Here is a 19115-nt window from a genome sequence, read left to right on the forward strand (position 1 = left end):
GAAACTTCACATTCTTCTGGGTTAACTTGGTTAAAGGAGAAGCTATTCGAGTAAAGTCTTGCACAAAACGTCGATAGTAACCCGCTAACCCAAGAAAATTTTGAATCTCCAACACTGAACTAGGCCTTGGCCAATGAAGAACAACATCAACCTTCTTCTGATCAACACTCACCCCATCTTTAGATACCACATGCCCTAAGAATGCGACACTATCTAACCAGAATTCACATTTTGAGAACTTGGCATACAACTAGTTCTCTCTTAGGGTCTGAAGAACAAGTCTCAAATGTTGTTCATGTTCTTCTTTACTTTTAGAATACATTAGAATATCATCTATGAACACTATCACAAAACGATCAAGGAATGGCTTAAACACCCTATTCATCAGATCCATAAAAGCTGTAGGAGCATTTGTGAGGCCAAAAGGCATCACCAGAAATTCATAGTGACCATACCTAGTCCTGAAAGCTGTCTTAGGTATGTCCACATTTTTAACCCTCAACTAATGATAACCGGACCTCAGATCGATCTTAGAAAAGTACTTTGCACCCTGGAGCTGATCAAATAGATCATCAATTCGAGGAAGAGGATATTTGTTATGTATTGTGACCTTATTCAGCTGTCGATAATCAATACACAACCTCAACTGGTGGGCCTGTAACGACCCGATCCGGAGTGGGTGGCGTCGGGGTAAGAAGGCCTGAGCAAGGAGCGGCCCTAAGGGATGGCGATGGGGGCAGGAATGAACTGAATCCCACATTGGAAATGGAGAGAGAGTGATTGGGACTTATTAGTAAGATGTGAATCCAATACATGCAGACGCGTTTTAAAGCTGTGAGGCCCAATGTGTTGGAATTGGGCCAGAGTGGACAATATCTACATGGTATTGGACCTGGATGTTACAATTTATAGTAAACTTCAATTAACCAATGGACTGAATATATGGCTTTCTGAACTTGCTTAATGTGACATGATTAATTCTCTACTGCTGTATGACCTTAAGAGGAGAGTTAGGTATGTTGTATCATTTTAAGCAAGTTCAAATGGTCAATTTTTAAGTAAGTTAAGGGAACATTAAGTAAGTTTTGGAGCCTAATAATATATTTTTTTTATAGATCAGGGACCAATGAGTTTTTAATGTCAAGTTTAGGGTCCTTAATGTATCCATCTTAACTAAGGGTAAATTACATCTATGATCCCTGAACTTTGTTTTTATTTTTATTATGGATCATGAGCTTTCATCCCTAGACTGTGCTTTTATTTTCATTATGAACCATTAGTTTTAAAATTGGACATTATTACCATTGAATTTTGTATTTTACTAACACAAACCATTTATCATTGAAGCCAATTACCGATGCTTTCAATTTTACAAATCTCTATTTTAGAATTTTCGTTCTCTAAACAATAGTTTTCTCTCTCCTAACCAAACAAACTTAAACGACTTCAAACTAACAAATTTAAGAATTAAAGTTAAAATAAAAAAATTGCTTGGAAAATCATTTTCATTAGCTTTACAAGAAGGCTACCTGCTATTGGAGTGGTTACCTTAATCAATTTAAAAAAAAAAGTCATTATATTAATAAAGTGCAAAGTTTAAAAGTCATACGGTTTTTAAACTGTCCGCTTTTTTCCTTAAAAAAAATAACCTTTTTTTTTATAAAGATTAATACTATTCCATGTATTTTTTTACTTTAGTCATCATATTTATAATAATACACTATAAGGTTTCTAACGTTTTTTTTATGCCAACTGTTTAGTCCTTGATATTAAAAATTAAACTAAAATCTGTTAGTCAAATCTAATGATGGTCAATTAAAAATTAAATACAAAAAAAATACTTTTAAATCACTTATAGAAAAGCTAAAATCTAAATATAAGGAGAAGAGAAAAAGAAGGGAGTGAAAGAAAATAGTAACGGAAGAAATAAGAAAGATGTAGGATTGTTTAATGGTAAACCAATCTTTATTTAACTTTCTAGGAATGATATAAGTATCTAATATAATCCATCAAATTAATGCAGAATGTTTTTAACATTTATTTTCTTGCGTAAGGATTGTTTTTTGTTCAAAACCAATATTTGTATCTTATTTTTCCATATTATCAATTACTTCCATCATTCCACTTTATAAATCATTTTAGTAAATTAGTTTTTTTTTTTCCAAATATAAGTACTTCTAGTTTTCTAAGAATTTAAGCATTAAATTTGTATCTTGGTCTATGTGTTTTTGAACATTTCAAATCTTACTCTCCAACCATTATGCTAGAGAGAAAATTTTTAGTTAACCAATATAAATTCATTAATTTTACTCTAGATTAATTATATTTCTTAATTTGCGTGAATACCCTAGAATGATTTATATAATGGAATAGAGGGAGTAGAAGTTAAATTTCAATTACAATTGCTATAAGAGACAACATCAAAATCTTGAGTGGTAAGTGGTAAAATTTTGGTTTTGAAGATAATGACTTCTACTAGTGGAACCATTAAGGTAGGAAAATATGAAATAGAGAAATTCAATGGGAAAATTTATTTTTCCTATTAGAGGATACAAATGAAAAACCTGCTTATTTCCAAAGTTGTGCAAGGTTTTGGCAGGGAAAGAACAAAAACTGGGGATATAAAAAATGATGATTGGGAAGAACTAGATCTTGAAGCACGAGCGACCATAATTTTATGTCTTGAGGGATGTTGCATTCTTTGTTAATGAAGTTACAACGGCTATTGGCGTGTGGGAAAAGTTGAAGACTAATTTCATGACAAAGACTATAACGAATCGATCTATTTGAAATCCAAATTCTTTACGTGTAAGATTGAAGAAGGCACCCCAATTCAGGATTATATCAATAAGTTTGATAGGATTATATCAAACTTAAAAGATATAGATGTGAAGGTAGATGAGAAAGACCAAGCACTCATGCTACTACTTTCATTACCAAAGTCCTACAAAAAATTGGTTTGCACTTTGATGCTTGTCTGTGATATGCTAACCATGGATGAGACTAGAATGTCACGTTTAACGAATGATCTTCGAAAGGTTGCTACTAATGGAATGTTGTCTACTAATGGAAAATAATAAAAGGAAGAAGCTCAATGATTGAGGAAAAGGCAATGGAGGAAAGTTTATATGAAAATCTAGACCTTTTTATGTTTTAAATATGGTGAAATTAGCAATTTTAAAAGCAAATTACCCAAATGAGAGGGTAATGTCTAAGAAGCACAACAATGACAACTTCAATGGGAAACACAAGAAAAGGAAGAGGCAAGTTATGTCTCAAATTATGAAGATAATTATTGCTAGTCCGTCTCAAAGTAATGCAATGAAATTTCTAGTAATTGGATTCTTAATTTAGGAGCCTCGCACCAGATGTGATAAAATAAGAAGTGGTTTACAACCTACCAAAGTTTAAATAGTGGTATCATTTTAATGGGAAATGATCATGCATGTAAAACTATGGGATTAGGTAGACGAATCAAGATGTATGATGGAGTAGTAAGAACCATGATGCATGTGAGACACATTCCAAATTTGTAGAATTTTTTAATTTCTCTTGGTTTATTAGAGAAAAATGGTTGAAAATAGTTGTGGAAAATGGAGTTTTATAAGTTATCCATGGTTCCTTGGTGGTAATGAATGGAATTCGTCACAGAAATATTTATCCTCTTTTGGGGACAACTATTGCAAGAGATTTAGCAGTTTCAATCGGTGGAAGTAAAAATCAAATTCAGAATTGTTGGTAACTAGAGGACGGACCAATGAAAGAGGAAAAGACAATGGAGGAAAGCTTGGAGCAAAATCTGAACCTCTTGCGGAAAGACCATGTTTTAAATGTGGTGGGCTTGGTAATTTTAAAGCAAATTGTGCAAATAAGATGGTAATAATGTCTAAGAATCACAACAACAATAACTTCAAAGTGAAACAACAAGAAAAGCAAGTTATATCTCAAATGATGCAGATGATTATTGCTAGTCCATCTCAAAAATATGCAATGAAATTTCTAGTAAGTGGATGTTTGATTCAGGATCCGCACACCACATGTGCCCAAATAGGAAGTGGTTTACAACCTACCGAAGTTTAGATGGAGGTACCGTTTTAATAGGAATTTGTCATGCATGTAAAAATATGGGGTTAGGTACAATACGAATCAAGATGCATGATGGAGCGGTAAGAATCTTGATGGATGTGAGACACATCCTAGATTTGTGGAAAAACCTTATTTCTCTTGGTTTATTAGAGAAAAACGGTTCCAAAATAGTTGAAGAAATAAAGTTTTAAAAGTTTTTCGTGGTTCTTTAGTAGCGATGATGGGAATTCGTCCAGAAATATTTATCCTCTTTTGGCAACAACTGTTACAAGAGATTTATCAGTTTGAATCAGTGGAAGTAAAGATTAAACAGAGGATTGTTTGCAACTAGAGAAATGACCAATGAAAGAGGAAAATGCAAGGGAGGAAAGTTTAGATCAAAATCTAGACCTCTTGCGAAAAGACCACGTTTTAAATGTGATGAGCTTGGTCATTTTAAAGCAAATTGTCCAAATAAAAGGGTAATATCTAAAAAGCACATCAATGATAACTTCAAAGAAAAACAATAAGAAATGCATAAGGCAAGTTATGTTTCAATGACAAAGATGATTACTGCTAGTTCATCTCAAAATAGTTCAATAAAATTTCTAGTAAGTGGATGCTTGATTCAGGAGCCTCGCACCATATGTGGCTGAAATAGGAATGGTTTACAACCTACCAAAGTTTAGATGGTGGCCCAATTTTTAATTTTAATGGGAAATCATCAAGTATGTAAAACTATGGGGTTAGGTACATTACGAATCAAGATGCATGATGGAGCAGTAAGAACATTGATGAACGTGAGACACATCCCAGATTTGCAGAAAACCTTTATTTCTCTTTGTTTATTGGAGAAAAATGGTTGCAAAATAATTGTGAAAAATGGAGTTTTAAAAGTTGTTTCTGGTTCCTTGGTAATGATGGCGGAATTCATCATAGAAATATTTATCCTCTTTTGGCGACAACTATTATAAGAGATTTAACAGTTTGAATCAGTGGAAGTAAAGATCAAACTGAGAATTGTTTGCAACTAGAGGAAAGGCTAATGAAAGAGGAAAAAGGCAAGGGAGGAAAGTTTAGATCAAAATCTAAACCTCTTATGGAAAGACCATGTTTTACATGTGGTGAGCCTAATCATTTTAAAGAAAATTGCCCAAATAAGAGGGTAAGTTCTAAGAAGCACAACAATGACAACTTCAAAGGGAAACAACAAGAAAAGCAAGAGAGATGATATGTCTCAAATGATGACGATGATTATTGCTAGTCCGTCTAAAAAATATGCAATGAAATTTCTAGTAAGTGGATGCTTCATTCAGGAGCCTCACACCACATGTGCCAAAATAGGAAGTGGTTTACAACCTACCAAAGTTTAAATGGTGCTACCATTTTAATGGATATCATGCATGTAAAATTGTGTGGTTAGTGTGAGCATAGACTTTTTCCGACCCTAGTGATGAGTCTATGTTGCTTGCTTGTGGTTTTGTATAGGTGAACTTCACGTCACGTTATACAGGAACATGCGCTAAGACCCAGACCATGTCTTCTTTCTTTAAGCTTACTTTATAAAAAACCCTTAAGTTGATATTATTTCCTGGATTAAAATTTTGTACCTACCACGTCGGTAACCGATCGGGGACCACCGTCACCGATCGATGACCATGGATGATTTTCAGGCAGTTTTTTTATTCAAATTGAGGCAGTTGTTATCCCAAAACTATACTTAAATGGGATAAACTGCCAGAATTTAGGAGAAACCCAGAAATAGCAACACAATGAGAAAAGGAAAAGAAATATTTGAGTGAAACTAGAAGGAAGTGAGTGAAACTTAGTGAAACCCCACTTGAAACTAAGTGAAAGTGAGTGAAAACATAGGTTTTCCACCAAATCAATCATATTTGAGAGTAGAAACACCCTATCAAACACTATTTTGTTAGTTTATACAGGCAAAATCAGGTCTCCCACATCCTATTTCACTATAATTGGATTCTTGGAGTCACTAAACATCTAAGAATCACCACATCGGGTTCAAACCTTTCAATACTATTGTAATTTGGTTCTAAACTTATTTGCAACTTCCTTTTCGGATCTTTCAAAGTCACTATCTTTGGGTTCGGGTTACTGATCCACATTTCTGTCTCGTGTTCGTCGGCCTACTACGCACAACAAACTGGAAAAAGCGCTTAAAAGATAACTTCTGAATGGTTTTAAAAGCCTTTTTTCCTTAAAGTGTAATATGTTTCTTTTGTTTTACGTGTTTTGTCTTATTTCGAGTTTTCTGCCTAAGAAGGAAATCTGCTACCTGTAATTGGTCACCGATCGATGAAGTAGTCACCGATCGGCAACCCCGTCACCGATCGGACACCTTTTTTCAGATCGGTGACAGACAATAGACAAACAAAATTCTGTCTTGAACCATGTAGTTTTAGGATTTGCTTATTTCGGTAAATTTATGTTTTATTGTATATTTGCATGTTTTTAGTATAATATTAAGATGGAATAAAACCGACTATAGGGTAAAAAGGGTATTTTAGTCTTTTTAAAGATATTAAACTAGTTAGAACGATAAACTAGAGTGTGGATTAAATTGGATGCTGATGTGATTAGACAATAGGATCTAATTGAGTCCCAATTGATCGAGTTCGACGTCGTAGTTAAATCCGAAAGATGGGTCCCAATGTCTTGCGGCTAATGTTTATTATTTTGCAGGTTTAATAGATTTATTTTATAGGACTATAACTGATGTAATAGGGCTCTTGCGCCATTTGTATCGTGATGTAATATATTTTATCATTTCAGTATTTATTTATCGCTTTTGAACATAAATCGATATTTAAATAGAATTTGATTAGAATATAAATGGTATTTTAATAAAAGACAAGTCTACGCGTTCACTGATCAGACCCTTTAAAAGTTAAAGTCATGAACCTAACTTTGAAGAAGTGGCATGTTGTGAGCCTGTGTGCCATCTAATATTTTACATGTTCGCGAACATTAAACCTCGGATGGCGACTCTGAAATAAACATGATAAACAGGTTAGTAAATAAATTGAATGCATACACCAGAAGGGACACGCTAAGCGTCGTCCTTAAAAACGTTAAGTGATGGTGTCATGTAAAAACAGAATCCTATTTGCTGAAACCATTCCTTCATCCGGAGTAGGATATTGGGTTTAGCGGCCGCTCACAGTGGCAACTCTGCTGGGGATAAAGTAAATGACTTAAATAAATTAAGGGTTTGACAATTAATGAACCTAAAATTTTCTTTTCATTAAAATATGTTTGTTGCATCACTTCACAACACTTGCACAGTTTGCACCAATACCCTATTAGCCCCGTTTTGCCGATGTGTACATTCCATACGTTCCTGGAAGCCTTGGGTGTACATGTTTGCAAAACACTCATAGATGTAACCCTACAAATCGCTAGAACTCCTGAACAAGGAGAGGCATAGGCAAGTATATTGTGTTGTGGGAGCCTTTAGAAGTACCCACAGCCAGGTCAGTCCCAAGCTCATATAAGCAGCCCTAGTAATTTCCCATTAGGTTAACAAAATGTGCATTTGGTTACTTTGAGAGACGGTAAATTAAGCCATTTCCTAGGAAAGATGAATTGACCATTTCGGATTAGAGGAATAAGGTTCGAAAGGAGTGTCATATAAACACACATTTTTAGCTCCTAACCGATTTGTTAGTTTTTATTCCATTTTCTGATGTAAATATTTGTACAAATTTGAGTTGTAATCTATTTTGTACCATTGTTTTTCATTATAAGTCATGTCACATCATGTTTGTCCATTTAGGGTGTCCATGCTAACAATATTGTGGTAGCCATTTTAGGTGACTTTTAGGTCTAGGCCATTTCTTACATCCAACCGGTCTTGTTTGAAGTCTTTCAATGTCTGGAGGCATATCAAATATGTCATGATACGTTAAACGTGTCTTTACCACAACACTTATGGGTCGTAAGTAGTATTGCAAGTATACAATGGGGTACCCTATATGCTAACTACTTGCAATTGTCCAAGTCAGTCGTATGGTTGTACCTGGGTTATGCGAAATATCCCAAGACACACCTCCTTACGATGTCCATTTCCGAGTTGATTTATGGCAAATTCTAAAAAAATTCATCTCTACATCTATCTCATGTTTCGGGTTAATTCGATGTACCACGTACGTCATTACTCCTTATAACGCTCGTTATGTTATCTATAACAAAAGTCATCTCAACTACCACCATATGTGTTATCCAATGGGTCTTGATGTCGTGTCGTCTTAATACTCCACATACCCCGTGAAGTCATGCATACGATGTATCAAATACGTCATTACGATGTTCTTCTGATGTTGGAATCTAGATTCATACCCCATATGGGATCTATATATTCCATGTAAATACTCCATATTGTTGTCTTCATCAAAAATATTTAGTTCGGTCATTCTCTTGAGTCATTAGTCGTCAACTAACCCTTTTTTCCTAACAAGTGTAGATCTGTTAAAGGATTAAGGAAACAACACTTGCCATGAGTTTAGTACCTTCAGCTGAATTTCAGATATGCCCCCGATGTTCATGTATTGTGGAACTGGCAACCCATAAACTCACCTAAACATTTATACGCGAAGGATGAATGCGGCTGGAGCTACGATAGCTTAATTGCCTACCATGTTTCCTCAAACTCTTTATGAGAGAGCTTTGGCATGGTATCGTGATCAACCGGAGAACATACGTCAGAATGTCGGTTCTGTCTTTGTTGCATTTGTCAAAGGGTTTGAGCACAATGTTCCTCCAACCATCACCATAACCGAATTGGTGGAGGTAAGACAAGATGAGGACGAATCATTTTAAGATTATTTTGAAAGGTGGACTAGCAGGATGACACGATTACTTGAGCAACCTCCAGTAACCATACTCATTACCATGTTCTTATATGGAGCTCTTCTGTTGTTTCATAAGATGTTGCGGCTTACCTTGCTCACCTCCTTTGGACAGGTACAACGGATTGGAAGTCAGCTGAAGAAGTTAGAGGATGAGGATGATGACGACAGTATCAGCTGTAATCAAATAGCCAACGACAATGTCGATCTGCAACCCAGCACCTGTGGCTTGAAAATGATATCTATGGAAACATGAAAAGGACGAAGATAAGATATCTACGAAAACATGAAAAGGATACATGACTTACGTTCATACTACATATAAAAATTAGAATCTTCGCTTCTTCGAATCCCATTTTACCAAGGGTAGATGACATAAATATGATTCTGTGGAAAAATCAAGTCCTTCAAGGAGAGGTGGGCTATATAGTTGTCTCAATCTTCAAGAAATTTGTTTTGCAATTCAAACAAATACGAAACATGGCAAAAAATTGCAAAAGAAATGTGGATCGCAGTTTACGATTCTACATAGCCAATTGTTTCGCAGTACTTTGCAATGTAACTGCAAAGTCAATTTGATTCGCAGTTTACAATCTGTAGAGCAAAATCATAAACTGCTAACCCATCGGATTGGATAAACGCTCCAAATTTCAGTATCCAATGTGCAAACTAACTTAAAATACATAAAACTAATTTATATAAAAGAATTTATGTATCTAAAATCAACAATTACTTGCATGAAGAAATTGGATATTGGATTAATGTATAAAATTGAAGTTGGATCGCAAAAGATGAGAAGTGAAGTATAAATTCCACACAAAATATATTAAGTGATACTATATCTATATAACAAGTGTATTTCAGAAAAATGAACTTTAAAAGTGTCTAATTTGATAATATGTATTGTAATTGATCTAAATATATAAACGAGTTTCTCAATTGGATCAGCTTTGTAATTTACCTTTAATTTTAAGCTTATTTTGGGTTTACCTTTGTTGTCTTCTGAGCTGTCTAAAGCTGATTGCAAAGTTATTGAACTGGTTGGGAGAATTTAAAGAGATGTGCTTTTGGAGTATGTAACTCCTACCTACTGCTATATTCTTTTTACAAATGACATCACTTACATTTCAATTTGTGAACCCAATAAATGTTTGGGTATGAAATATTTATTATTAAGAAATTATCTCTCCTTTTTCAAAATAAGCAAATTTGCAAAGTTGATGACCAATGTATTATACCCAAAAAATATAGCATAAGCATTTGAAATTAACTTACAATTGATTTTGCAAGCATGCTCTAAGGTTTGGTTGTACTTGTCAGACTTCCCAAAAAAACAAAGAGAAAATCAGTGAAAATACTTGATTCAACATTGTCCATGAGTCAGACAGAAGATGCTCAAAAGATGTTAACTTTTTCTAGTTTACTGCTATAAAAAAATATCAAATTACAGAGGAAAAAGAATTTTAAGCTTTTGACCTAAGCAACATAAGTTTACATCATAACTAACTCCTCTGAAGCTCAAACCTACTAGTCTAGCTCCTCTAAAGAACAAAATTCCGTCATGGAACAAAAAGAGTAAGCTGTTTTCTTTCTTCCATATCATTCAATTGGATTGCTTCCACTAACTAACTAATCAAACAAAAGGAAAACCGCTACACATAATCCAGTCCAGCATAAAATAAACATTAGGGCAGTTAGAGAGCAGAATCTGTATCATCTATGACCACCTTCCAAGTCACTAATCTACAGAGGCCGGTGGTTTCTGTCAACCTATTCCAAACCAGTTAATTCTTCTTCTATCAATTTGATGATGGATCATTTCCTACTTTAACTGCTGCTGCTGTCCTCCCATCTCTAAAATAAAGACCAAAGAGATAAGAGTACTTAATTTCTGATTGATCATCTTAAATGCTTAGATTCATACCTTGATTTAGGGACAAAGAGATAGAGTCCTTGGCTGATGTAGAACTCTCTCTCAGAAATTCAGCATCAGTGTTTGGTGCATCACTCATCATTTCATCGTTTAAATTTAGAGGAGGAGGTACAGATGGTTCTGGGTTTGCAGGTATCTGCAGCTCATAAAATAAAAAAACATCAACAATAAAAGAGAACTAGTTGTTCATTGAAGTAATCACGTCATTAAGAAAACCGGTACCTAAGATCTAACAACATATTGAACTCGTAAATAAAATAAAAATTCACACAAGAACTTGCAGTAAAAGAGTAGGCAAGTCAGTATAGCACAAGAAGATGCAATCATTTTATAATACATAATAGAAGGAGAATCTAATGGAAACTAAACATATGAGAATTAACAAATATAATCCTTGTCATTTTAATTTTTGACCCTAATTCAAAGAGAAGTGGGAAAGCAACAGCTAAACCAGTTCTTTATTGTAAATACACACAAAGACTTCCTAGTTGCATTAGCACTAACCATTCTGAAGCCTTAATTTTTTATAATAACTTCAACAAAATTGTACAAGTCTATTTGTATCACAATAAACAATGATGAGAAAATGTCACATCCAGTCATATTCAACAGTGCATTTCTACTTGAAACAAGAGAGTGACAAACTCAAAATCTGGATGGATGACAAGGAAAATGTTTAGACCTCATGGTGCGGAGGGACAACAGAAGCAAGACTCTTTAACTCTGTAGCAACATCAGTTTCTGCCTTGGATTCATGTGATCCAATCGCCTTTCCATGAACATTATCTGCTTGCATGTGATCAACAGCATCATTCTTGTGGGTTTTTGAAGTTTTCGGTAGGTTATTGGGGTCACCATTCAACATAGGATTACCAGTTTCCCCACCAGCTCTTTTCCTAATATCAATGATTGCATTGTAGGATAAACATAATTCAAGAATATTTATCACTGGTAAACAAAGAACATAAAAGAGATATTATTTTCTAACCTAGTATTACTTTGATTATCCATCTCAGAGGGAGGTGGCTTGTTGGAAAATATTATGCCACGTAGAGGCTTTCCATCAATAATGGTTTCTATGGTATATCCATGTGGGTAGCTTTGAGTAACCTTCGCCTGGAAGGACTTCTTCCCTTGATGAAGATGCATTTGGTCAAATACCAAGTTCTCTCTACCTGCAAACAAAGTACTAATTGTTTTCAGAACAGAGTTCACATCCCTTTAATTATTTTCTTAAAAAAAAAAAAAAAAAGTGGAACTGAAGCTGAGTGCGCCACGGCCATCATTAACACTAACAAAGTGCAAATGATGGTTGAACGGCTTTAATTTTTGGTTTTCATCTTTGTTTCCAAGATTCAATAAAAAAAATTTACATCTTTGGCAACTTGCTGACATGAAGCAGAAAAATATGTTGCAGTACCAGTTTCTCTAAACAGAAAATAGAAATAAAAAAAACAGAACTGATAGCAAATAGACCCCAAGCTTTTAGCTGATAAGCATGTTATTAAAATCAAAACTACACTTCCTTTTGGCTGATAAAAACAGGTCTTTAATACTAGAACGCAACTCTACCATAGACTATTAGTAAGTCGAAACACCTCCACAACTACTCTACCTCTTGCACCGAAAAATTTGAGGCAGGCATGGAAAGAAAGAAAATATGCAATTGCCCTTTCTTTTCCTGAAATTACTTGCACCATAGATCACATAAAGAATACAGCAAAGGAATGCTTACTTGGTTGAGGATAAATAGGCACAGTTTGATGGAAGTTGGCACCTGCGTCAATTCTAACCAAAGCTTTATCATGAAAAGGGGAACTAAGATTTTGCTCTTGACACTTTAGCTTCAATTGCTTTCTCAAGGATAGCTTTTCTAGCCGCCGTTCATCTTGTAGGCTTGCAAGTCCTGAAATTATAAGACCATCCAAAGAAGATGGAATCCTAAGCTTATTCACTAATTCAAGATATTAAAATCACAACCCATCTAAAAAAGAAAAAAAAAAACTGATATGACAACATTGAACCTGTGTGCAAGTAATACATGTCATCCAGTGCCTCAAGACTCTTATTGCAACCACCTATGAACACAAGTACACCACCCATCTGTGGATCTAAACAATCCCCAGCAACAGAAAATCTTGCAGAAGGTCCAATTCCAGTAGTTATTATCTTTGTCCATACACCAGTATCTGCATTGATAATGGAATATCATGATTTAATCGATTAATTATCTTTCTATATGTAGATAACATGATCAGCTCATATTTAAATAGCCATTCAGAAAATACTTGAATTCAGCAACCATAAAGAGGAAATGATGAAATTTTGTTGGAATTTGGAAGCTTCGAATAGCCACTTTCCCATGTTTCTCAACTAGCCCTTCATCTTGCAATAAATCTATGTTGCGAAGACAAGAAATATCGCTCCTGTATTTTTCTATTACTTATCACATCAGTGCCTCCAAATTGAAAACATAGTATTGGGCCGACAAAAAAAAAAAAGGAATTAAATTAGGCTCATGCTATAGTAATGAAATGTCATTTTCAGCACAAAAAACTGTGATGCTGCATGGTTTTTGAAATGACCGAACAAGTCTGCCGACCCTCAAGACTAGTCTTCTAAATTAAGGATTTTTCAGTCATCTTACTGAAACTTTCTTTGAAAAAAGCACAGAGAAAAATAAGGAAGTGGACTTTGCATAGTACAGACAAATATAAACAGTAGGAGTTTACATACCAATGTCAAGCATATACAGATCATCATAAAGATTTTGTGCATCTGTAAATCCCCCAAAAACAAATAAGTTCTTGCCAAAAGCAACAGTAGAATGACCAGCTCGAGGAGACAGCTTCTGGCCTGTCGTGCTGAGCTCCTTCCATACAAGAGTTTCTGAAAACACATTGCATAAAAGCATACATAGTGTTTAAGAAGAGGAATATCTCTATGGTCCAGTTGAAACAAATACATATGCGAACAAGGATAACCTGCATCTAGGATGTGTACATCAGACAAATAATAATCATGTCCATCTTCACCACCAATAACAATAATTTTGTTCTTCCAAGAGGAGCATGTATGACTATCACGTGAAGAAGGTGGAATGCCAGATGTTGCAGCTTCTTTCCACACAGATGTCTCTGTCAAATACAAACAAAGAAAACGATACCCTCATTATTTTATCTGAATCAACAACTCACTACAAATTATGATCCAAATAAATACTAAAATTTATTCTCTTTACTGTACCAACAAAAACCGGAAACTAAGGAAGAGAAGCAACATAGATCGAAGCATAGAAGAAGAATGGAAAAGATAATCATATTCACAGGGACATCAGTATCAATGCATGAAAAGTATGGATCAAACACCCAAACAACTGTAAAATCAAGTAAAAGAGGGTAACCTGTATTAAATATGTAAAGGTCATTGTAATACACCTCCTCGCCAGTGTTTGGCGATTTTCCACAGCCACCAAATATGAAAAGACGTTTACCTACAAGAGCTGCACTATGACCTTCCCGTGCCTCTGGTCCCTCTCCTCTTACAATCGGAGATGTCCAAGTATGTGATGCTACAATAAGAACACATAAGAAAGTGATATGCAGCTGAATTGATTTAACTCATCAATGTTGAAATGAACAGATAATGAAAAAAAGTTTCAAATGTGTGCCTACAATGAGAGGACAAGAACCTTAACCGAATAGTTAATTCACTTCTACAGGATCATAACTTAAATGGGAGGAAAGCTGCATAGGAAACACTACACTTCTCAATCCCTTCAAAGCACGAGGGAATGCGATTTATGCATGCCCGTGATGACTGGAATTCAGTATTAGTTTAATCAATTTGGCTATTGAAGCAAAAACACTTTTTTCAATATGAATAGTCCAGGGGAAAAGAAAATTTTACACTAGACAATATATAAAAATATATGATATGATTCCAACAACATGATATAGAATGAAAATTGTGCAGGAAAGAAATAAAGATAGCTGTTACTCACAAGTATTTAATATATGCAGATCCTTAAGAGGGTTCATCCCATCTGTGCCCCCAAACACAAACAAACTGTCACCAACAGTGGTGCAGCTATGGCTGTCCCTTGGAGTCGGTAGCATACCATTTATCACAGGTTGGCTCCAAGTCTGCAGGGCTGCAAATCAGCAACAGAACAACCAATCTTATTTGGGCGAAAAAAAAACAAATGTCCTCAAATTTCAAATTCAAAGAAAAGACATTCCTCTATATATACTATGAACACTGTAGATAGAGAACATAAAAGCAATACATCTAGCATTACTAAGTTCACTGAAACGTTTATTAGGTAAATGTGCATTAAAATACAATAACTGAACTCCAGCAACAAGAAGAAAAAGAAGACAAAAAAAATCAGGGCAGTCACAAAAATGACAATAATTTCAAATGCCAAATCTACAAGCAGCCAAAAAAAATAATGCAAACTAATGCTAAACACAACCCAATTAAAGCCTCACAAAAAGAACTGTATTAAAACCCCAAGTAAACATGTTATACCTGCACCAACCAGCCACTCTCCCAAAGAAGCTATTAGCAAACGAAACAAAAGAAGAAAAAAAAAAAAAAACGGAAAAGAAAGAAAGAAAGGAACTTTACCACCGCAGGCAGCAGCAAACCAAACATGACTGAATCGTCATTACTGGGAAACTATTATTAACGCATAAAACCCTAAATTACAATTTCAGTAAGTTGCCATTAATTAATCAAAAACATCTTGCAATTTTTTTTTTCAGAAAAAAGAAAGGGGAACAGTTAACCCAAGAAGGAGTGAGAATCGAAGAATAGAAAACGGTTGATTAAACGACGATGAAATGAAAATAGAGAGACAGCGGGAGGAGGAGGAGAAGTGGAGACCCACCAGTGTCAAAGACATGAACTTGGTTGGTCTGGCAGTTATCTTGACCATAGCCACCGAAAACATAAAGGAATCTTCCACCATTGACAGAATTGCAGGTATGTCCCCACCTTTTCCCTGGCCCATTACTCCCTTGTGGTAGTTGAGCTCCTTGCTGTTGTAGCGGGAGCCTCTCCCACCTCATTTTCTCGGGAAAATTACTCTAATTTTTATTTCTTTCTTTCTTTCTTTCCCCCAAATGAAACCAAGACAGAAATGAAGGAAATAGATACGTAAGATTTGCGGAGGTGGACTCAAGTTTTGATTTTTGATGTTTCAGTTTTCATGCAAAAGAATGAGAAGGCAGGCAGGCCTAAACAAGAGTTAATTTAATAAAGAGGGATTAAACAAGCAGTAATGTAATCTTTCCTTTCGATGACACAGAGAGGAAGTGTGTGTGTTCTGTATCTGATATAGTACGCGTGGCATCCATTCAACGGTGTGATGTGGGCCCTAAATGGACGCCTCAGGTGAAGATCACATTTACAGGGAGGAGTATGGCCCATCAAAGTTTTGAGAATTGGGCCCTATCACTTTCATCTTATGCCCTTAATTCACTTCATTATCATTATAAAGTAAAGTCCTTATATATACCAATACTCTATATAGAATAACTCTATTTTGAGTAAATTATATAAATGGCATCTGAACTTTATTCTAATTTACACTTTGTTATCTAGATTATATTTTATTTCAAAAATATACATGAAATAATAATAATCGGATAATTTAATATATTTTACCGGTTAATAGTCGGTCAATGCGATTTTGATGATTAAATAACACTGATGGTACCTGAACTTTACTCTAATTCACACTTTGGTATCTAGATTTCATTTTGTCCAAAAAATACACATAAAGTAAAAATGACTCAACATTTTTGTACATTTGACCATTTTAAATTAAAAATTGAGACCCATTATATACTCAATTAATATAAAATTACAATACCGACATTATTAATTGAGTTCATGGTGAGTTCCAATGTTTAGTTCACGTTATCCGGTCACTAACCGATCAAATGAACTGAATTTTTCAGTAATCTTTACTTGTGTTATCTCTTTAGGTTAAAATAAAATCTAGGTACCGAAGTATGAATTATGGTAAAGTTCAGGTACCATTGATGTAATTAACTCATAAAACTCGCATTGACCGGTTATTAACCGGTAAAATATAATAAATTGTCCGATTATCATTACTTCAGGTATATTTTTGGGACAAAATATAATCTAGGTACCAAAGTGTAAACTATGTAAAGTTCAGGTACCATTGGTGTAGTTTACCCTCTATTTTGTTATAAAAAAATCTGGTCTCAACTTCGTAATAACTTTTATGACCAAACTCTATTTAGTAATAACATTTCAATTGTTATATAAATAACTCGGTCTCAAGTATATTCCTATATAGAGGTTTTACTTATATTATGTTTTTCAATTGTAAAAAACATTCATTATTCTGATTTTAGTTAGGGTTGCAAAACTGGTTAGAATGGAGCGGCGTTGGGAAATGAGATTATTTTATTCTCTATAATAGGTGGAATATGGATACATATTTTTATATCCGTTTTCCATATGATTCCCACAGATTCTACGATTAATTTTTCGTATATATATATATATATATATATTTGTAATTATTTTTAAGGTTATTAGATTAAGTAAAATTCATTCTTTCTTTTCATCCTTCAACTCAAATTCAATCTTATTCTTTATTGTTATGCTATGTTAAATGCTAAAAAAAATGGAATAAAAAAATTATATATAAAAAACAAAATGAAACAGAAAATGAGATTCTCATCAAGATCGGGACATAATTTTTTCCGTTTAGAATTCGGAAATGAGGATGGAAAATGTATTCTTCGTTGTGTCCCGTTTGATTTTATTAGATTGAGTCATTCATTTTTTATTTTAACATATTAAGTTTTTAATTTTGTTTTGTCACATTAAACTTTTTTCTTAACCTTAATGATTAGAAAAATCAACTTTAAATATAAAACATAGTTACTATTCATTCAAAATTTGCTCATGACATATTCATTACACTGACCTTTAACTCTTAACTTATTATTTGATATCATTTGACATCTCCGATCAGAATATGTAAAATCTTAATCGATGTAAATTTTAAATTAACAATTTTATTAAAACATTAACCTAACCAATAGAAATATAGGTTTCGCTTTTTTTGTTGGAAAATATTATGCATGAAAATATTTTATTGATTTTTCGATATTTGCATACTTTGAAAATAAATCAACGGAAAATTTTAGAACAATTGGCAGAAATTTTATGAAAAAAGTGGAGAAAATATTTTACCCATTTTAAAAAGAGTAAAGCAGTTTACTAAATTTATGAAATCATACTTCATTCTTGCGTACCTTATTAAAAGTAGTAATCACCCACAATTTCTTCCCGTTTTTCGATGTTATATTCAAACACCAAAAAATATTTTATTTTTCAACAAATAAACGGGGCCCTGAGCCATGTTTACTTGTCTGAAATCTTAAGTTTTGATAAATATTGGATATGGAAAAATATTTTTCAGTATTTGGTTACAACCTCGGAAAATGGGAAGAAATTGTGGGTTCCATGCAATACGAAGTCCAGGGCACTGCGGTAGGGTGCTTGCAAAAGAAATAGTTACTTAGATCGTTATGAACGTTAGGTTCGCGAGGCTCATCAAGGCTGACGATAAGATGGCATAATGCATGTGATAGGTTGAGCTAAAGCCCATTAACATGATTCGTCTTAGGTGGCACCCAATGGACTGCCATAGCCATTGGGAGATCCCAAACTCCGGTGTCCTGCGAAACCTCAAATCAAAACCTTTCTCGAGTTAAAGGAAAAGAAAATCTCACTCCTAAAACTGTGATTTTATTAATTTTAGAAAATGTTTTATTTTTTGAAAATGATAAAATATTTTCTTCATTTTCTTCGTAGATTTTTCTATTGGCTAATTTTAATTTTTTTCGTTAACTTATTTTCTTAAGTAAATAAATACCAGAAAAATTCGTAAAATATTTTCTTTGTACTATATTTTCCGACAAACAAACAAACGGATAATCCATATGTATATATAAAAACTTAAGAAAACTATTAACTTAGAATCATAAGTATTAATTAGTGGGATATATTTGCTGAAATGATTTAGTTTTTGTATGGAAGGAACAACAGAAACGACAAAATGTGATGAAATATTTTATTAAGGATAAGATTACAAGTACTAATAATGTGAAGGCAGAGGGAGAGTTAATGTTACAATATTGCTTTTTCTGAGGTAGGCTAAGGCTAAGGCAAAGGCTAGTCATTTTCTAAAT

The 19115-nt window shown here is 34.0% G+C and overlaps 1 protein-coding gene across 2 annotated transcripts; it reads right to left on the reverse strand.

Moving 5' to 3' along the window:
- Window positions 1-10334: 10334 nt before the first annotated feature.
- LOC136233568 (uncharacterized) lies at window positions 10335-16172 on the reverse strand. 2 transcript variants are annotated; one of them, XM_066023273.1, is made up of 11 exons: window positions 15764-16172; window positions 14873-15022; window positions 14273-14440; window positions 13854-14006; window positions 13606-13758; window positions 12894-13058; window positions 12605-12775; window positions 11858-12044; window positions 11552-11765; window positions 10861-11005; window positions 10335-10790 (listed from the first exon to the last, which is right to left on the reverse strand). In XM_066023273.1, the coding sequence occupies exons 1-11, from the start codon at window positions 15942-15944 to the stop codon at window positions 10759-10761; spliced, it is 1719 nt and encodes a 572-aa protein (XP_065879345.1). In that variant the 5' UTR covers window positions 15945-16172; the 3' UTR covers window positions 10335-10758. The 2 variants fall into 2 exon arrangements, with proteins under 2 accessions (XP_065879345.1, XP_065879355.1); XM_066023283.1 differs by lacking the exon at window positions 15764-16172 and adding an exon at window positions 15502-15696.
- Window positions 16173-19115: the final 2943 nt, after the last annotated feature.

Source organism: Euphorbia lathyris, chromosome 1 (assembly GCF_963576675.1).
Source record: "Euphorbia lathyris chromosome 1, ddEupLath1.1, whole genome shotgun sequence".
NCBI classification, from domain to species: Eukaryota; Viridiplantae; Streptophyta; class Magnoliopsida; order Malpighiales; family Euphorbiaceae; genus Euphorbia; species Euphorbia lathyris.

What these genes read in the sequence shown, in the direction of transcription:
- LOC136233568 (XM_066023273.1), bottom strand. Translation starts at nt 15,944, where the DNA reads ATGAGGTGGGAGAGGCTCCCGCTACAACAGCAAGGAGCTCAACTACCA. An exon ending in AGTTCATGTCTTTGACACTG is followed by an intron (nt 15,023 to 15,763) that starts GTGGGTCTCCAC and finishes GCTGATTTGCAG; the next exon opens with CCCTGCAGACTTGGAGCCAA. An exon ending in TCTGCATATATTAAATACTT is followed by an intron (nt 14,441 to 14,872) that starts GTGAGTAACAGC and finishes TTCTTATTGTAG; the next exon opens with CATCACATACTTGGACATCT.